This window comes from Stegostoma tigrinum, chromosome 6 (assembly GCF_030684315.1).
Source record: "Stegostoma tigrinum isolate sSteTig4 chromosome 6, sSteTig4.hap1, whole genome shotgun sequence".
Taxonomy (NCBI): domain Eukaryota; kingdom Metazoa; phylum Chordata; class Chondrichthyes; order Orectolobiformes; family Stegostomatidae; genus Stegostoma; species Stegostoma tigrinum.
The window spans coordinates 44,720,530-44,740,194 of record NC_081359.1 but is presented as its reverse complement, the minus strand read 5'-3'; the positions used below and the strand labels follow the sequence as shown (position 1 = coordinate 44,740,194).

At 44.4% G+C, this 19,665-nt stretch overlaps 1 protein-coding gene across 4 annotated transcripts in view; it reads right to left on the bottom strand.

Moving 5' to 3' along the window:
• The window catches only part of abcc4 (ATP-binding cassette, sub-family C (CFTR/MRP), member 4), a 492,919-nt gene that overhangs the window by 418,912 nt on the left and 54,342 nt on the right, over positions 1-19,665 (bottom strand). For all 4 annotated transcript variants that reach the window (XR_007247792.2, XM_048533436.2, XM_048533434.2 and 1 more), the window contains exons 2-3: positions 15,682-15,792; positions 6,008-6,128 (exon numbers count right to left, since the gene is read on the bottom strand). Coding sequence is in view for 3 of the 4 variants with exons in the window: in XM_048533436.2 (XP_048389393.1) it covers positions 6,008-6,128; positions 15,682-15,792 (232 nt within the window). In the remaining variant the exon portion in view is untranslated. The remainder of the gene's footprint in view (positions 1-6,007; positions 6,129-15,681; positions 15,793-19,665) is intronic.

Sequence of the window (19,665 nt, the reverse complement as noted above, 5' to 3'; positions counted from 1 at the left end):
CAGTGCCACAATGATGCCACCCGTAGGTTGCAGGAACAGAAACTCATATTCTGCTTGGGAACCCTGCAGCCCAATGGTATCAATGTGGATTTCACAAGCTTCAAAATCTCCCCTCCCCCCACTGCATCCCAAAACCAGCCCAGCTCATCCCCGCCTGCCTGGCCTGTTCTTCCTCTCACCTATCCCCTCCTCCCACCTCAAGCTGCACTTTCATCTCCTACCTACTAACCTCATCCCGCCCCCTTGACCTGTCCATCCTCCCCGGACTGACCTAGCCCCTCCCTACCTCCCCACCCACACTCCCCTCTCCACCTATCTTCTCCTCTATCCATCTTCAGTCCGCCTCCCCCTCTGTCCCTATTTATTTCAGAATCCTCTCCCCATCCCCCTTTTCTGATGAAGGGTCTAGCCCGAAACGTCAGCTTTTGTGCTCCTAAGATGCTGCTTGGCCTGCTGTGTTCATCCAGCCCCACACTTTGTTATCTTGGATTCTCCAGCATCTGCAGTTCCCTTTATCTCTGATCACAATTACTTCTGACTATATAAATGCTATTAATAGTCACTGATTTCTTTTACTAGTTAACATTTCTATTCTCCTACTTCAGTTTCACCAACTGTACATTTCAAGGGACATTTACAAAACATTTTTCTTGCACTTCCCCGTCCACATTTGTATCTTGGAAGAGACCATTTTCAGGGAACATTCATTTTTCTCAATGGAATAATCTTTTGTTTCATTCAATCCCTCTTCCATCACATCTGAAAATTAATACATGAATCTAGGGATTTACTCAATCCTAGCTCTCTGTCTATACCTACACGTGCCTCCCTCAATTTCTCTAATATAGTACCAAACTTGGAAGAATAGCAAACCAGGATGATAGTGCGGAACACTAGAAGACAGACAAACCAAAGTGGGTAGATAGGTAGAACAGGGTCAAAGCAATGATGTGGAAAGTGATGTATTTTGGCAGAAAGAACATTAAAAGACAATACAAAATAGGGAATACAATTCAAAAAGAATGCAGGAACAGAGGGACCTGGGTGTTTTTGTCTTCAAGTTAATAAAGGTGGCAGGATATGTGCAGAGCAATTAATTAATTAAGGAAAATATGCTCAGCTTTATTAGCAAATGTGTATCGTTCAAGATTGAAAAGGTGACATTCAACTTGCACAAGATACTTGTCCTGAGTGCCACATTATCAGATGGATGTGAAAGCATTGGAGAGTGCACAGATGCAATTCACAAGAATCATTCCAGGGAAAAGGGATTTCAGTTATTGAAGTAGTTGGGACAGTTCTCCTTAGATAGAAGGCAGATATAAGGAGATCCAATAGACATTTTGAAAAACATGAACAGGTGAGACAGTGTGGATGGGAGAAACTGCTCCCAATCATAAAAAGGATCTAGACCTTCACGGAAAGATTTAAAATGATTTGCAAAAGCAACAAATAAGACGTAAAGAATAAACTTTTATGGTACAAAATGCATTTCCCAGAAACATGGAGGAGAGAAATTTATTTGAACTATTCAAGAGGGCATTGGATGACTATTTGGATAGAAATAATACATGAAGATATGGGGGAAAAGAAAATAGGAGAAGATTGAAATTAGGCCAGGTTAAAACCTGCTTTAAAGTAGTTTTCTTTCAAGATCTCATGGCTGGAACGTCTTCTCAATCTCAGCCTTTACATTAGAACATAGAACATAGAACATAGAACAGTACAGCACAGAACAGGCCCTTCAGCCCACAATGTTGTGCCGACCATTGATCCTCATGGATGCACCCTCAAATTTCTGTGACCATATGCATGTCCAGCAGTCTCTTAAATGACCCCAATGACCTTGCTTCCACAACTGCTGCTGGCAACGCATTCCATGCTCTCACAACTCTCTGCGTAAAGAACCTGCCTCTGACATCCCCTCTATACTTTCCACCAACCAGCTTAAAACTATGACCCCTCGTGCTAGCCATTTCTGCCCTGGGAAATAGTCTCTGGCTATCGACTCTATCTATGCCTCTCATTATCTTGTATACCTCAATTAGGTCCCCTCTCCTCCTCCTTTTCTCCAATGAAAAGAGACCGAGCTCAGTCAACCTCTCTTCATAAGATAAGCCCTCCAGTCCAGGCAGCATCCTGGTAAACCTCCTCTGAACCCTCTCCAAAGCATCCACATCTTTCCTATAATAGGGCGCCCAGAACTGGACGCAGTATTCCAAGTGCGGTCTAACCAAAGTTTTATAGAGCTGCAACAAGATCTCACGACTCTTAAACTCAATCCCCCTGTTAATGAAAGCCAAAACACCATATGCTTTCTTAACAACCCTGTCCACTTGGGTGGCCATTTTAAGGGATCTATGTATCTGCACACCAAGATCCCTCTGTTCCTCCACGCTGCCAAGAATCCTATCCTTAATCCTGTACTCAGCTTTCAAATTCGACCTTCCAAAATGCATCACCTCGCATTTATCCAGGTTGAACTCCATCTGCCACCTCTCAGCCCATCTCTGCATCCTGTCAATGTCCCGCTGCAGCCTACAACAGCCCTCTACACTGTCAACGACACCTCCGACCTTTGTGTCGTCTGCAAACTTGCTGACCCATCCTTCAATTCCCTCGTCCAAGTCATTAATAAAAATTACAAACAGTAGAGGCCCAAGGACAGAGCCCTGTGGAACCCCACTCGCCACTGACTTCCAGGCAGAATATTTTCCTTCTACTACCACTCGCTGTCTTCTGTTGGCCAGCCAATTCTGTATCCAAGCAGCTAAGTTCCCCTGTATCCCATTCCTCCTGACCTTCTGAATGAGCCTTCCATGGGGAACCTTATCAAATGCCTTACTGAAGTCCATATACACCACATCCACAGCTTGACCCTCATCAACCTTACTAGTCACATCCTCAAAAAACTCGATAAGGTTTGTAAGGCATGACCAACCCCTCACAAAGCCGTGTTGACTGTATTTGATCAAGCCATGCTCTTCCAGATGGTCATAAATCTTATCCCTCAGAATCCTTTCTAACACCTTGCAGACGACAGACGTGAGACTTACCGGTCTATAATTGCCGGGGATTTCCCTATTTCCTTTCTTGAAGAGAGGAATTACATTTGCCTCTCTCCAGTCCTCAGGTACGACTCCAGTGGAGAGCGAGGATGCAAAGATCTTCGCAAGTGGCGAAGCAATTGCATTTCTCGCTTCCCAAAGCAGCCGAGGACAAATCTGATCCGGGCCTGGCGACTTGTCAATCTTAATGTTTGACAAAATTTTCAGTACATCAGCTTCCTCTATCTCTATCCATTCCAGCATGCACACCTGCTCTTCAAAGGTTTCATTCACTACACAGGTCGTTTCTTTCGTAAAGACAGAAGCAAAAAACTCATTTAGGGCTTCCCCTACCTCCTCAGGCTCCACACACAAGTTCCCTATGCTATCCCTGATCGGCCCTACTCTTTCTTTGACCATTCTCTTATTCCTCACGTAAGTGTAAAATGCCTTTGTGTTTTCCCGGATTCCTTCTGCCAAGCCTTTCTCGTGCCCCCTCCTGGCTCTCCTCAGACCATTTTTGAGCTCCTTCCTTGCCTGCATGTAATCCTCTCTAGCTGAACTTGACCCTAGCTTCCTCCACCTTATGTAAGCTACCTTCTTACTTTGCACTAGAAGCTCCACCGCTCTCGTCATCCAAGGTTCCTTTATCTTACCCCGTCTTGCCTGTCTCAGAGGGACATATTTACTCATCACTCCCAACAACTGTTCCTTAAACCATCTCCACATGTCTATAGTTCCCTTACCATGGAACAACTGCTCCCAGTCCATGCTTCCTAACTCGTGTCTAATCGCATCATAGTTTCCTCTTCCCCAATTAAATATCCTCCCATTCTGCCTAATCCTCTCCTTCTCCATAGCTATGTAGAATGAGAGAGTGTTATGGTCACTATCACCAAAATGCTCTCCCACCACAAGATCTGATACCTGCCCCGGCTCGTTTCCGAGCACCAAGTCTAGAATGGCCTCTCCCCTCGTCGGCCTGTCAACGTACTGCGTTAGGAAACCCTCCTGAACACACCTTACAAAAACAGCTCCATTCAAATCTTCTGCTCGAAGGAGGTTCCAATCAATATTAGGAAAGTTAAAGTCACCCATTACAACAACCCTACTGCGTCCACACTTTTCCAAAATCTGTCGACCTATGCTTTCTACAATCTCCCTGCTGCTATTGGGGGGCCTGTAGTAAACCCCTAACGAGGTGACTACTCCCTTGCTGCTCCTAATTTCCACCCATACTGACTCAGTAGGCAGATCTTCCTCGACAATGGAAGCTTCTGTAGCTGTGATACCCTCTCTGATTAGTAGTGCTACACCCCCTCCTCTTTTTCCCCCCTCCCTATTCTTTTTAAATGTTCTAAACCCTGGAATATCCAGCAACCATTCCAGCCCATGAGAAACCCATGTCTCTGTTATGGCCACAACATCATAGCACCAGGTACTGATCCATGCTCTAAGTTCATCACTTTTATTCCTGATACTCCTTGCATTAAAGCAAACACACTTTAACCGATCCCTTGGTTCCTTCCCAGGAAAATCCTTCCCACTAGCTGGTCTACCTCTTGCTACTGCCTCACCTGCATCAACACTCACCTCTGGTATACAGCTCAGGTTCCCACCCCCCTGCCATACTAGTTTAAACCCTCCCGAACTACTCGAGCAAACCTTCCACCCAGGACATTGGTCCCCTTCCAGTTCAGATGCAACCCGTCCTTCTTGTACAGGTCCCACCTTCCCCAGAAGGCATCCCAATTATCAACATATCTGAAACCCTCCCTCCTACACCAGCTGCGTAGCCACGTGTTCAGCTGCGCCCGCTCCCTGTTCCTCACCTCGCTATCTCGTGGCACCGGTAGTAAACCAGAGAACACTACTCTGTTCGTCCTGCTCTGCAGCTTCCATCCTAACTCCCTGAAATCACTTTTTATATCCTCAAACCTATTTCTGGCTATATCATTTGTGCCAATATGTAACACGATTTCTGGCTGTTCACCCTCCCCTTTCAGAACTTTATACACCCGATCGGAGACGTCCCGGACCCTGGCACCAGGGAGGCAACATACCTTCCGGGAATCCCGATCTTGCCCACAAAATCTCCTGTCGATTCCCCTAACTATCGAGTCCCCTACCACGAGTACTTTTCTATTCTGCCCCCTTCCCTTCTTTGCCACAGTGTCAGGCTCAGTGCCAGAGAACTGACTACTATGGCTTTCCTCTGGTAGGTCAACCCCCCCAGCAGTATCCAAAACGGTATACTTATTGCTGAGGGGAATGCCCACAGGGGATCTCTGCACTGTCTGTCTGTCCCCTTTCCTCCCCCTAACTGTAACCCATCTATTCTCCTGTCATTTTTAGGTTAGTAAAACACAATTTAAGTCTCTGCAATTCCCACTTCATATTGGTTTCTCCACTCTCAACATTTGTGTCCTGTACCATTATGTTGGTTTTCTCTTCTTGGTATCTCAACTCAGGTAAAAGCAGAAATGGATGGAATATTTTAAATTAATTAGAGGGAAAAGGAAATAATAGATCAATTGGAGAAGATGATTTAGTTAATTATGCTTGCGTAAACATAGTCACTACTACAGAACTGTTGGGCCAAACAGCACTTTTCTGTGTTGTACTCTCTAATACTTCGCAGCAGAATTGAAATAAGCAAGAAAGTAAAACTGGAAGAGATACAGATTTTGGATATTATCAGATTGTATTTTCCACCAAATGCTTTTCTTGAAAACATTACACCGGAGCAACTTAGCAAATGCTGGCACACCAAGGGTGACCAAAGAAGAGGCTATGAAACAGCACAACTCTCAGGGTCGTAAGTGGTCAACACTTCTTCTTTAGGGCAATCACACTGTGCTATTGACCTGACAAATTAGCAGTCAAACTGAATTTCCATCAGGGCAGGAAAACAATTTTGCAATTCTTGAACAAATAAACTTATTTAACAAAAAGATTACCTCTAAAAATGTGAATGCACCTAAAATGATATATGATTTCCAGAAACATTTCAAAATGGCTTTTGTAAGATGGGGAACTCGAGCTTGTTTTTGTGCTTTCCGGACTTCTTCATCCCAGTGCCTAACAGAGGCGGAGGGAGGAAGGGCATGGAAGTAAGGATGGGTTGGTGGGGGAGGGCACAGTGGAGCAGATGAGGGGCAGGAGGCAAGGGACAGCACACAAGGGAGACAGAAAAGAATAATAATACCTGTAAATCTCAAACAACATAAACATTTTATTGACAGCTGTAATTTCAAACCATGAAGATAACCAAAATCATAAGCTGCTGTCACAAAATACTGAAGGTGTCCGATGATGTCTGATGGGAAATTGGACAAGTGAAAATGTGACAAGAACACCTGGGTCAAAGACGCCAATTCAAGGGTTTTCTGAAACATACAGTACACTGCAATCACACAAGGTGCCCTTTAAAAAGGAGAATAAGGCAGCTTCCCTTATGTTTACCAAAGAACAATCCAAGCAATCCAGCTCATTACTCCAATACTTTCCCAGTGAAGAATTTCCATTTTAATACTTTTTTTAAAAAAAATCGGCAGGGTCAAGACAGTAACATCAGGTGTCATATGTTCACTAAAGGAACATTTCCACAGCTCAAATAAATCTTATTGTGCAAAGACCAAAGAAAAAGGACGCACGTACGTGCAAACAAGAAACAACAGGAGGTAACCTGGCCTTCTAAGCCTGCTCTATCATTCAAAAAATCAGATTGATGATGATCTTAAACGTCTACTCTATGTTCCTGCATATTTCAGATAATCTTTCAAAAACTTGGTAATTATGAATTTGTCTACCTCTGCCTTAACAATACTTCAAGATTATGCATTCGCTGCTTTTTGTGAAATTCCAAAGACTCCTGACCCTCAAAGAAAAAAATTGTTCTTCATCTTAGTCTTAAATATGCATCCTGTTAATTCTAGATTCTTCTATAAGTGAAAGCAATCCTTTCAACATCCTCCTGGTAAGTATCCTCGGGATCTGAGGAGGCTTCAATTAAGTCACCCCTGATTCTTCTGAACACAAGGCGGCTAGCCAATTTAGCCTTTCCTCATAAGGAAATCCGCTCACTCATTCCAGGTTTTAGTCTAGTAAACCTACTCTGAACGGCTTCCAATGCATTAACATCCTTTCCATAGGCATGACGACCGATACTGTACCAGTATTCTAGATGTGGTCTCACCACTGTCCTGAAGCATAGCCTTCCTTACTCTGGCCATTCAATTTCCCTCACAATGAAGCATGACGTTCTGTTAGCTTTCCTGATTACTTGCTGTACCTACATACTAACCTTGTTATTCATTCACTAGGTTCTCAGATGTCTCTGCATCCTAGAGTTGTGCAGCCTCTCACTATTTAGAATAGCATGCTTTTTAATCCTTTCTACCAAAACGAATAACTTTGCAATTTCCTACCTTGGCCAGATCCTTGCTCTCTCACCTGGCGTTTCTATGACCATAATGTAGACTTCTAATGTCATCTTCACAACTAACTTTCTGCCTATCTGGAAAGGGGGACCTGGCATCAATCTGAACAACTGAAAGACTGAACAAACCAGGGCTTTCTTAAAAATGACAATGGTAACTTAAATTATGAAGGAATTTGACAGGATAAACAGAGATGGTTTTGCCTCTTGAAATGCTAAATTTAGGATAGTGACTTAAAAGTCAAGCAGGAATTCAGGAGAAACTGCACTCGAAGTATGTTGCTGGACTGGTACCCCAGATCTAATCCTCTGGAGACATGGATTTGAATCCTACCATGACAGATGGTGAAATCTGAATCTCATTAATGCAATCTGGAATTAAAAATTAATCTAATGGTGCCTGTGAAATCACTGTAGAAACTCATTGTAACAATTCACCTGATTCATTAAAGTCCTTTAAAGGAGTAGGTGAGGACAGGGGTGGGAGCAGGCATACTCACAACCTGCTGATGTTACGCCTTGGTTTTACTTAATTTTCTCTAATTCAGTTCTCTGTGCCTTCACATCATGTCTTTCTTGGAGGAAATGGAGAGAGAAACACCTCATTGCATAAAATCACTCATAGGCTGCCAGATTAATGCATAGATTAGATTCCCTACAGTGTGGAAAGCATTTATAATTGGGGCTTTTTATTGTATGCAGAATCAAGAAATGCCTTTTAAGGTGGATATATTATTTGTAGAATTACAAACCATATTGTTGTTTGTATGTTACAATATCTAGATAAGTTGCATCCTTCACAAAAGCATTACAGTTAGGTGCTGTGCAGTAATGTATTAGTCCATAACATGTGGTGTGATCTGTAAACAAAGTATATTTGAAGAAATCTGCACCTTTTCTGACAAAAGTTTGATCATTTTAAAGAGTTAGAAACATGTATGCCAAAGGGGAATTTTTTTGTATTAGAATAATTTATCCATTCAAACGATGTGTTTTTCTTCATGTTTCCAAAGTATTGCGCTCTTTAACTGAGAAATGTATAAACAAATGCTGATTACTGTATATGCATGCTGCGAAGAGAATGCTGATTTGTATACATATAATTTATACAACGTAACATATAAATAATAAACACATATTTATAATATAATTATAAGTAACTCAGAATGCGTTTCATCCAGACCAAATGACTCTTCAAGCATTTTAAAAATCTAATCCAATACGATTACTCCTCTGCTTTTATTGTTCCAATAGCAGCATCTGCTTCTTTGATGAAGACTGTAAAGACTGCCACTTGATTTTTGTGATAACAAGGTGTAGAACTGGATGAACACAGCAGGCAAAGCAGCATCATAGGAGCAGGAAAGCGTGATGTTTCAGGCCCAGACCCTTCTTCAGAAATGTATCTCTGAAACAATTTTAACCCCGCTTTATTTTTGTGTTTTTTTTACAATTGAAAGCTGAAATAAGAAGGAACTGTTTTAAAACCAGTATTATAAAGAATTGTTGCATGTCACTAATGGTGAGTATTACGTAAACAGCTAAATAAAAACCGGAAGAACCAAGGATACTGAAAATCAGGGACGAAAACAGAAGTTGCTAGAAATTCTCAGGTGTTCTGGCAGATCTGTGAAGAAAAAGTCAGTTAACATTTCACGCCCGGTGACACTTCCTCAGGGCAGGGGAAAAACATTGGTTCATACGCAGAAAATAGGGAGGGGGTGGGGTACAGTATAAGCAATAGGATAAATGGATAGAGCCCAGATAGATAGAAGATCAGATGGATAAACAAAGGAGGTGATAACGACCGGCTAGGAGGGTGAATGTGTGAGTGATAATGGGAACTGCAGATGCTGGAGAATCCAAGATAATGAAATGTGAGGCTGGATGAACACAGCAGGCCAAGCAGCATCTCAGGAGCACAAAAGCTGATGTTTCGGGCCTAGACCCTTCATCACAGAGGGGGATGGGGTGAGGGTTCTGGAATAAATAGGGAGAGGGGAGGGAGGCGGACCGAAGATGGAGAGAAAAGAAGATAGGTGGAGAGGAGAGTATAGGTGGGGAGGTAGGGAGGGGATAGGTCAGTCCAGGGAAGACGGACAGGTCAAGGAGGTGGGATGAGGTTAGTAGGTAGGAGATGGAGGTGCGGCTTGGGGTGGGAGGAAGGGATGCGTGAGAGGAAGAACAGGTTAGGGAGCCAGAGACAGGTTGGACTGGTTTTGGGATGCAGTGGGTGGAGGGGAAGAGCTGGGCTGGTTGTGTGGTGCAGTGGGGGGAGGGGACGAACTGGGCTGGTTTTGGGATGCGGTGGGGGAAGGGGAGATTTTGAAGCTGGTGAAGTCCACATTGATACCATTGGGTTGCAGGGTTCCCAAGAGGAATATGAGTTGCTGTTCCTGCAGCCTTCGAGTGGCATCATTGTGGCACTGCAGGAGGCCCAGGATGGACGTGTCATCTAAAGAATGTGACGGGGAGTGGAAATGGTTTGCGACTGGGAGGTGCAGTTGTTTATTGCGAACCGAGCGGAGGTGTTCTGCAAAGTGGTCCCCAAGCCTCGGCTTGGTTTCCCCAATGTAGAGGGAGCCACACCGGGTACAGCGGATGCAGTATACCACATTGGCAGATGTGCAGGTGAACCTCTGCTTAATGTGGAAAGTCATCTTGGGGCCTGGGATAGGGGTGAGGAAGGAGGTGTGGGGGCAAGTGTAGCATTTCCTGCGGTTGCAGGGGAAGGTGCCGGGTGTGGTGGGGTTGGAGGGCAGTGTGGAGCGAACAAGGGAGTCACGGAGAGAGTGGTCTCTCCGGAAAGCAGACGAGGGTGGGGATGGAAAAATGTCTTTGGTGGTGGGGTCGGATTGTAGATGGCGGAAGTGTCGGAGGATGATGCGTTGTATCCGGAGGTTGGTGGGGTCATGTGTGAGAACGAGGGGGTTCCTCTTTGGGGGGTTGTGGCGGGGGCGGGGTGTGAGGGATGTGTTGCGGGAAATGCGGGAGACGTGGTCAAGGGCGTTCTCGACCACTGTGGGGGGAAAGTTGCGGTCCTTGAAGAACTTGGACATCTGGGATGTGCGGGAGTGGAATGCCTCATCGTGGGAGCAGATGTGGCGGAGGCGGAGGAATCGGGAATAGGGGATGGAATTTTTGCAGGAGGGTGGGAGGGAGGAGGTGTATTCTAGGTAGCTGTGGGGGTCGGTGGGCTTGAAATGGATATCAGTTACAAGCTGGTTGCCTGAGATGGAGACTGAGAGGTCCAGGAAGGTGAGGGATGTGCTAGAGATGGCCCAGGTGAACTGAAGGTTGGGGTGGAAGGTGTTGGTGAGGTGGATGAACTGTTCGAGCTTGTGAATGTTCATCCAGCCTCACATTTCATTATCTAGGAATGTGAATATCTGTTAATGGGGACTGTTTTTGACTAACAATTCGTAATGTGTAATGGTATGCTATATGATAACAAGGCCTGGTGCGTGGGATAGGGGACTAGACCATTGGAGAGTTTAGGCTCTAACATTATTGAACTCCCTACAGAATCAGGAGGGCTGCAGGGTCCCCAGGTGGAAAATGAGCTGTTGTTCTTCCAGTTTTCACTGAGATTCGCTGGCGCACGGCAGCAAGCCAGAGGCAACTGGAAGTTCAGGATCTTTTTTACAAGCAGAATGTAGATGTTCCATGAAGTAGTTGTCCAGTCTATGCTTCGTTTCCCTCATGTAGAAGAGACCATTTTGTGAGCAGCAAATGCAGTAGACTACATTGTAGGAAGTGTAGGTGAAGCGTTGCTTCATCTCGAAGGTATGTTTGGGCCCTTGGATACTGGGGAGGGAGGAGGTAAATGGCCAGATATTACACCTTGGGCTGCGTCACGATGAAGGAAGAGGGAACAAGGTGCTCTGGAGGGAACAGTCCCTGCAGAAGGTGGACAGGGGAGGCAAGGCAATGTGTGTCTGGTGTACAACAATATGATTGACACTTAAATGCCATCTGGGCAATTAGGGTTGGGCAATAAATGCTGCTTAACCAATGACGCCCTCATCCTGTTAATGAATAATGAAATTTTCAACTTGGGTACCCTGCAGCCCTCCTGACTCAATAATTTTAGAGCCTAAACTCTCCCATGTCCTAGCCCCCTATCATACACACCAAGCCTGGATTTATCACATAGCCTGCCATTACATGCCACCTATTGTTAGTCACTAACAGTCCCCATAAACAGCTATTTACCCTCCTAGCCAGATTATCAACTCCTTTGCCTATCCGAGATAATGGGAACTGCAGATGCTGGAGAATCCAAGATAACAAACTGTGAAGCTGGATGAACACAGCAGGCCAAGCAGCATCTTAGGAGCACAAAAGCTGACATTTCGGGCCTTGACCCTTCAGAACCCTCTCCCCATCCCCCTCTCTGATGAAGTAAATAGGGAGAGGATGGAGACGGACTGAAGATGGATAGAGGAGAAGATAGGTGGAGAGGAGAGTATAGGTGGGGAGGAAGGGAGGGGATAGGTCAGTCTGGGGCGGATGGACAGGTCAAGGAGGCGGGATGAGGTTAGTAGGTGGGAAATGGGTGCAGCTTGAGGTGGGAGGAGGGGATAGGTAGGAAGAACAGGTTAGGGAGGTGGGGACGAGCTAGGCTGGTTTTGGGATGCAGTGGGGGGAGGGGACGAACTGGGCTGGTTTTGGGATGCAGTAGGAGAAGGGGAGATTTTGAAGCTTGTGAAGTCCACATTGATACCATTGGGTTGCAGGGTTCCCAAGCGGAATATGAGTTGCTGTTCCTGCAACCTTCAGGTGGCATCATTGTGGCACTGCAGGAGGCCCAGGATGGACATGTCATCTAAGGAATAGGAGGGGGGAGTTAAAATGGTTCGCGACTGGGAGGTGCAGTTGTTTATTGCGAACCGAGCCGAGGTGTTCTGCAACGCAGTCCCCAAGCCTCCGTTTGGTTTCCTCTATGTAGAGGAGGCTACAAAGGGTACAGTGGATACAGTATACCACATTGGCAGATGTGCAGGTGAATATCTGCTTGATATGGAAAGTTATCTTGGGGCCTGGGATGGGGGTGAGGGAGGAGGTGTGGGGGCAGCTGTAGCACTTTCTGCGGTTGCAGGGGAAAGTGCAGGGTGTGGTGGGTTTGGAGGAGAGTGTTGGGTGGACAAGGGAGTCCTGGAGAGAGTTCTCTCTCCGGAAGGCAGACAAGGGTGGGGATAGAAAAATGTCTTGGGTGGTGGGGTCGGGTTGTAGATGGCGGAAGTGTCGGAGGATGATGCCTTTGTCTATCCAACTGCTCTTCTCTCATTTTGGGCTCAATCCTGCATCCTATTGTTTACACCTACCCCATCCCCCTTGCAACTTTCTGTTTACAAACTGACATTTTCCTGCTACCATCAGTTCAGAGTAAGATTCACCGGACCCAAAACATTAACTTTGATTTTTTCCTCACGAATGCTGCCAGATCTGCTAAGCAATTTCAGGCAACTTCTATTTTTGTGTAAACAGTTGCTTGAACAAGGAGGGCTTGAAGTGGTTGCAGATGAACTGGAGACAACAGGATGTGTACAGACATAGCTGGTTGGCAACAAGTAGTTTACAAGTCCATGGGCTTGCATCAATTGTTGATGACAAAAGCCCTTGCCTATCAACAATGGCATGATTGTTTCACAGGCAGCTGAATAATTTGGGTTCACAAGCTCAGGATTTGCCTGTTTTCTGAAGCCAAAACTTCCATTATATCTCAAGAAGACCATTTCATCTTTCCTTCAGCAGTTGTTTTAAGCTGTAGCTTTTAAGTGATAAGTGATAACATTTCCCGTGAAGCACAACTTGTGGGTCTTGAAAGTCGGTACAGCATCCAGTGAAAAGTAAGAGTTAAGCTATTCTTTTCAATGTTAACCACGACTCCATTTTTATTCGCCCTTTGTACCTCTCTTATTCCCTTTTGCAGATCTCTGTATTTTCTATGTTGCACTTAACTTAGTTCTGTATTAAGCACCTTATATTTGTTTGGATCCTGAGACAGTAGGAACTGCAGATGCTGGAGAATCTGAGATAACAAGGTGTGGGGCTGGATAAACACAGCAGGTCAAGCAGCATCTTAGGAGCAGGAAAGCTGATGTTTTGGGCCTAGACCCTTCATCAGGGATGCACATGTCTTTAAAATGTCACCAACTGGTACAGAAAATAACCAAGTTAATGGAATGCAGGCTACACAACTACAGTAAAGTAGTGCAGGGATGCCTACAATCATGCAGAAGTCATGTTGCAGCTTTACAAAACTTCGATTAAACGCACTTGGAGTACTGTGAGTAGATCTGAGCATGTCACTTTAGGAAGGATATACTGGCCTTCCCAGTAGTACAACATAGGTTTACAAAAATGATAGTTGGGCTTCAGGGTTTGAGAGGAAACATTACACTGTTTTAACATTAATGAGTGATCTGATTGAAGTCTTCAAGATATCAACAGGAAAAGACAACATGGAAAAACAAACTATTTCTAATTAATAACCTATTAGACTGGTTGGAGATTCTAGACCTAGAATGTATATAGTCTGAGAATTAGGGCCAGACCATTCAGGAGCGATGTTAGGAAACACTTCTACACACTAAGGGTGGTAGATGTTGGAAATTCTCTTCCACAGATACCAATGGATGCTGAAATCACCTGTTAAATTTAAATCTAAATCTGATAGTTTTTTTTTGTTAAGCAAAGGTATTAAGGGATATGGGCCAAAGGCAGGTATACAGAGTTAGATCACAGATCAATCATAATCTGGAATAGGAGCATAGGGCTGAATGACCCAACCCTGTTCCTATGACATAGGCACATAATGCAAACAACTCTATAATATGGGTAGGGAATGTTTTATGTAGCTTTAAATTTATAGCATCCCTCTTTCTGCCAACTGTTGGGTGGATGGTTATAAATCCTCTTGATATTTCTGTTCAGCGAAAGAAAGTTCAATCCATCAAGCATTTGGATATGGCATTGATGCTTCTGATGTCAATGTGCCAGGGCTGGCAGCCTTGTCTCACAAAAATCAAACACTCCAGAATTAGGGCAGCACGGTGGCTCAGTGGTTAGCGCTGAAGCCTCACAGCACCAGGGACGGGGTTCGATTCCAGCCTCGGGCAACTGTCTGTGTGGAGTTTGCACATTCTCCCCGCGTCTGCGTGGGTTTCATCCAGGTGCTCCGGTTTCCTCCCACAGTCCAAAGATGTGCAGGCTAGGTGAATTGGCCATGGGAAATTTGCCCGTAGTGTTCAGGGGTGTGTGGGTTATAGGGGGATGGGTCTGGGTGGAATGCTTCAAGGGGCAGTGTGGACTTGTTGGGCTGAAGTGCCTGTTTCCACACTGTAGGTAATCTAAACATTGTCAGTTTGAGGTTGGTCTGTTCTGAAAAACAGAACTTGGTCAAGGTCAGTATAAAATATGTAATCACTTGAAGTTCCAACGCATTCATAATGGTTCGAGTGTTATTTATTCATTTTACATACAGAAGTTGTTGTAAATTTAATGTTTGGAGTACGTAGGATGTCATATTATCAGAGATAGTCTTGCTACTACCTACTTTTGTGCAATGTGTAAAAATACACAGAAGATAAAATAGATTTAAGTAATTGTCCAAAATGTCCAGCACAGCTGGAGACTTGAAGGAAAAATGTTCAATTTTCAAATAAATGCCAGTGGCGTGGAAGGAAATAGTAGTTTTACTGCAATTCCAAAGTCATCATTTTCTAACTTCAGAACACAGTTGAGCCAGATTTGTTATTAATGTCATCTGATATTCAACCTTCCATGAATTTAACCTACAAATATATATGGGGTCACCATCTGTTACTGCACAGCACACAAAACCGCCAGTGGAATAATTATGTTAACCACTCGCACTTCTGTATAAAAACCAAAAAAAAACCTGCAGAGGCTGTTAATCAGGAACAAAAACAGAAGTTACTGGAAAGGCTCAACAGGTCCGACAGCATCTTTGAAGAAATAAAATGTGAGAGTTAACAATTTGGGACTGGTGGCCCTTTCTCAGAACTGAGGAAGGGGGGTCACCTGACCCAAAACGTTAACTATTTTTTTTCTTCACAGATGCTGCCAGAACTGCTGAGCTTTTCCAGCAACTTCTGTTTTTATTGCACTTGTGTATATTCAGCATTCACTTAAAAAAACGCAAAAAAATGCATAAATTAGGAATACCTTTGCAGTTCTTCTCCTAGCCTCTCAGAACCATCTTCCGGAAGCACTTGGTACAAATCACTTTCTTCTAATCTCCTTTTGTATCCAATGCGAAACAGTGGGTTTAACCAACTACAAATTGAAAAATATAAAGATAACTGAACTTGCAATGCAATTTAAACATATCTACTTCACACACTAACACAATAATATGAAAAGAACTTAAACAAATAAAAGATGAATAATTCACTGAATCAAACTAATTTTCTTGTATAGTTCTTCAACACTGCTCATGACAGCGAAAGTTCTTCCTTGTGACTTATTTTTGAAGTGCAAGCACTATATAAGCAAATACTAAGTGGAATTTGTGCATTATATGATTCCATGAGTAGCAAGTAAGTAATCAATTATTCTCTCTTACTAGTTATGGCTAATAGATAAAGAACAAAGAACAAAGAAAATTACAGCACAGGAACAGGACCTTCAGCCCTCCAAGCCTGCACCGGCACGCTACCCATCAAACTAAAACATCCTACCCTTCCGGGGACCACATCCCTCTATTCACAACTTATTCATGCATTTGTCAAGATGTTCTTTGAAATGTCACTATCGTATCTGCTTCTACTACCTCCCCCAGCAACAAGTCCCAGGCTCCCACCATCCTCTGCGTAAAAAATACTTGCCTCGTACATCACCTTTAAAGCTTGCCCCTTAAAAGAACGCCCCCTAGAAACTGATTCTTCCACCCTGGAAAAAATCTTTGGACCATTCACTCTGTCCATGCCCTTCATAGTCTGGTCGACTTCTATCAGGTAGCCCCTCAACATCCATCATTCCAGTGAGAACAGCCCAAGTTTCCCAATCCTCTCCTGACAGATAATGCCCTCCGTACCAGGCAACGTCCTGGTAAATCTTTTCTGTACCCTGTCCAAAGTCACCACATCCTTCAGGTAGTGTGCTGACCAGAACTGAACAGCTGCAATATTACCTGCCAACTTTTAAACTCAATGCACCAGCCAATGAAGGCAAGCATGCCATGTGCCTTTATGGCTAGCTTCTCCACCTGTGTTGCCACTTTCAGTGACCGGTGTATACGTACACCCAGATCCGTCTGCCTATCAGTACTCTTAAGGATTCTACCATTTACTGTATAATTTTCCACCTGGATTAGACCTTCCAAAATGCATTACCTCACATTTTTCTGATTAAACTCCACCTGCCATCTCTCTGCCCAAGTCACCAACCAATCTATATCCTGCCCTATACTCTGACAGTCCTCCGCTATCCGCAATTCCACCCTTTGTTTCAATTGCAAACTTACTAATGAAACCAATTACATTTTCCTCCATCCAGCTTCACGCTGTTTTATCTCAGATTCTCCAGCATCGGCAGTTCCAACTATCTCTGTTACATTTTCCTCCAAATCATTTATATACAGTATAAATAGCAAAGGTCCCAATACTGATCCCTGAGGAACGTTACTAGTCATAGTCCTCCATTCAGAAATGCAGCCTTCCATTGCTACCCTCTGCCAGTTTTTTTTCCATCTTACGAGCTCACCTATGACCCCATGCAACTTTACCTTCTGTTTGTATGTGCCTCAAGGGACCTTGCCAAAGGCGTTACTGAAGACCACACAAACAAAATCCACTGCCTTACTCTCATCGATCTTTGTCACTTCCTCAAATCTCAATCCAGTTAATGAGACACAACCTCCCCTTCACAAAACCATATTGCCTCTCGTTAATACACCCACTTATTTCCAAGTAGAAGTAGAGAAAGAATCCTCTCCAATAATTTCCCTACCACTGACATAAGCTCACCACCCTGTAATTGGCTGAATTATCATGACATCCTTCTTAAAGGAACAACATTGGCTATTCTCCAATCCTCTGGGGCCTCCCCTTGATTTCTCTTAAGGCCCCAGCAATTTCCTCCCTTGCTTCTCTCAGTATTCTGGGGTATATCCCATCAGGCCTGGTGACTTATCTACATTATTGTTTTTCAAGACACCCAGTACCACCTCCCTTTTGATCTCAACATGACCCAAACTCTCTACACACCCTTCTCTGGACCCCTCATCCACTAAGTCCTTTCCGATGGTGAATACTGATGCAAAGTATGCATTTAATATCTTGCCCATTTCCTCTGGGTCCACACATTAATTCCTTTCCCTGTCCTTGAGTGGATTAACCCTCTCCTTGGCTACTCTGTTGCTCTTTATATATCTGTAAAAAGCCTTGGGATTTTCCTTAATCTTGGTGGCCAATGACTTTTCATGACCCCTTTTAGCCCTCCTGGCTCCTTGCTAAGTTTCTTTCAAATTTCCTTGTATTCCACACATCATGTGCTAACAGCCTCCTAGGCGTGACAAATGCTTCCTCTTTCTTTTTGACGAGGCTCACAGTATGTCTCATTATCCAAGGTTCCTTAAACTCGCCATACATATCCTTCTTCCTTACAAGAACATGCCGGTCCTGAGTTCCTCTCAATTTATATTTAAAAGCCTCAGGCATACCAAATACTGATTTGCCCTCGAACATCTGCCTCCAATCTACACTCTTCAGTTCCTGCCCAATATTGTTGTAATTAGCCTTCCCCCAATTTAGCACCTTAAACCATCAGGTTGGCTAAAAAACTGGGCTCACAGCATCATTCAAACAGGCAGCTGGTATGAAATCTCAGAATTCAATACCTGTGATGAGACAGGTCACAAATCAGTACTAGTGAGTGTGAATCTTTCAAGCATTTGGGTCAAAGCTTGACACTTGAACAGTAGCAAAGCTGCCATTCAGCCAGGCAGAGAAATTTTTGAATATGAATTAAATTTCCTTATTTGTTAAGTTTCCTGATTGAGACTATGTTGGAACGTCTTCCAATTTTGGTTTCACATGCTATGGTCGAAAGACACACACACAGTGCGAGAGAGACAGGAGAGGGAGGGAGAGAGAGAGAGAGAGAGAGAGAGAGAGAGAGAGAGAGAGAGAGAGAGAGAGACAGAGAGAGAGAGAGAGAGCGGGAGAGAAAGAGAGACAGAGAGAGACAGAGAGAGACAGAGAGAGACAGAGAGAGACAGAGAGAGGACAGAGAGAGACAGAGAGAGAGAGAGAGACAGAGGGAGAAAGAGAGAGAGAGACAGAGAGAGAGAGAGAGAGAGAGAGAGAGAGAGAGAGGAGAGAGAGAGAGAGACAGAGACACAGAGACAGACAGAGAGAGAGAGAGACAGAGAGACAGAGAGACAGAGAGACAGAGAGACAGAGAGACAGAGAGACAGAGAGACAGAGAGAGAGAGAGACAGAGAGACAGAGGAGAGAGAGAGACAGAGAGAGAGAGAGAGAGAGAGAGAGAGAGAGAGAGAGAGAGAGAGAGAGAGACATGCACACACACAGGACGAGAGAGAGAGACAGACATGCACACACACAGAACGAAAGAGAGAGAGAGAGAGAGAGAGAGAGACACATGCACACAGAACGAGAGACATACACACACCACAGAACGAGATAGAGAGAGAGAGACATGCCACACACACAGAACGAGAGAGAGAGACATGCACCACACACAGAACGAGAGAGAGAGAGAGAGAGAGAGAGAGAGAGAGACAATGCACACACACAGAACGAGAGAGACAGACAGACAGAGACATACACACGCACAGAACGAGAGAGAGAGACAGAGAGACATGCACACACACAGAACAAGAGACATACACACGCACAGAACGAGAGAGAGACAGACAGACAGAGAGACAGAGACATACAGACACAGAACGAGAGAGAGAGAGAGAGAGAGAAAGGGGAGGGAGACACACACAGAACGAGAGAGAGAGAGAGACATGCACACACACAGAACGAGAGAGGAGGAGAGAGAGAGAGAGAGAGGACATGCACACACAGAACGAGAGGAGAGACATGCACACACACAGAACGAGAGAGAGCACGAGGCACAGAGACATGCACACACACTGAACGAGAGAGAGAGAGAGAGAGACATGCACACAGACTGAAC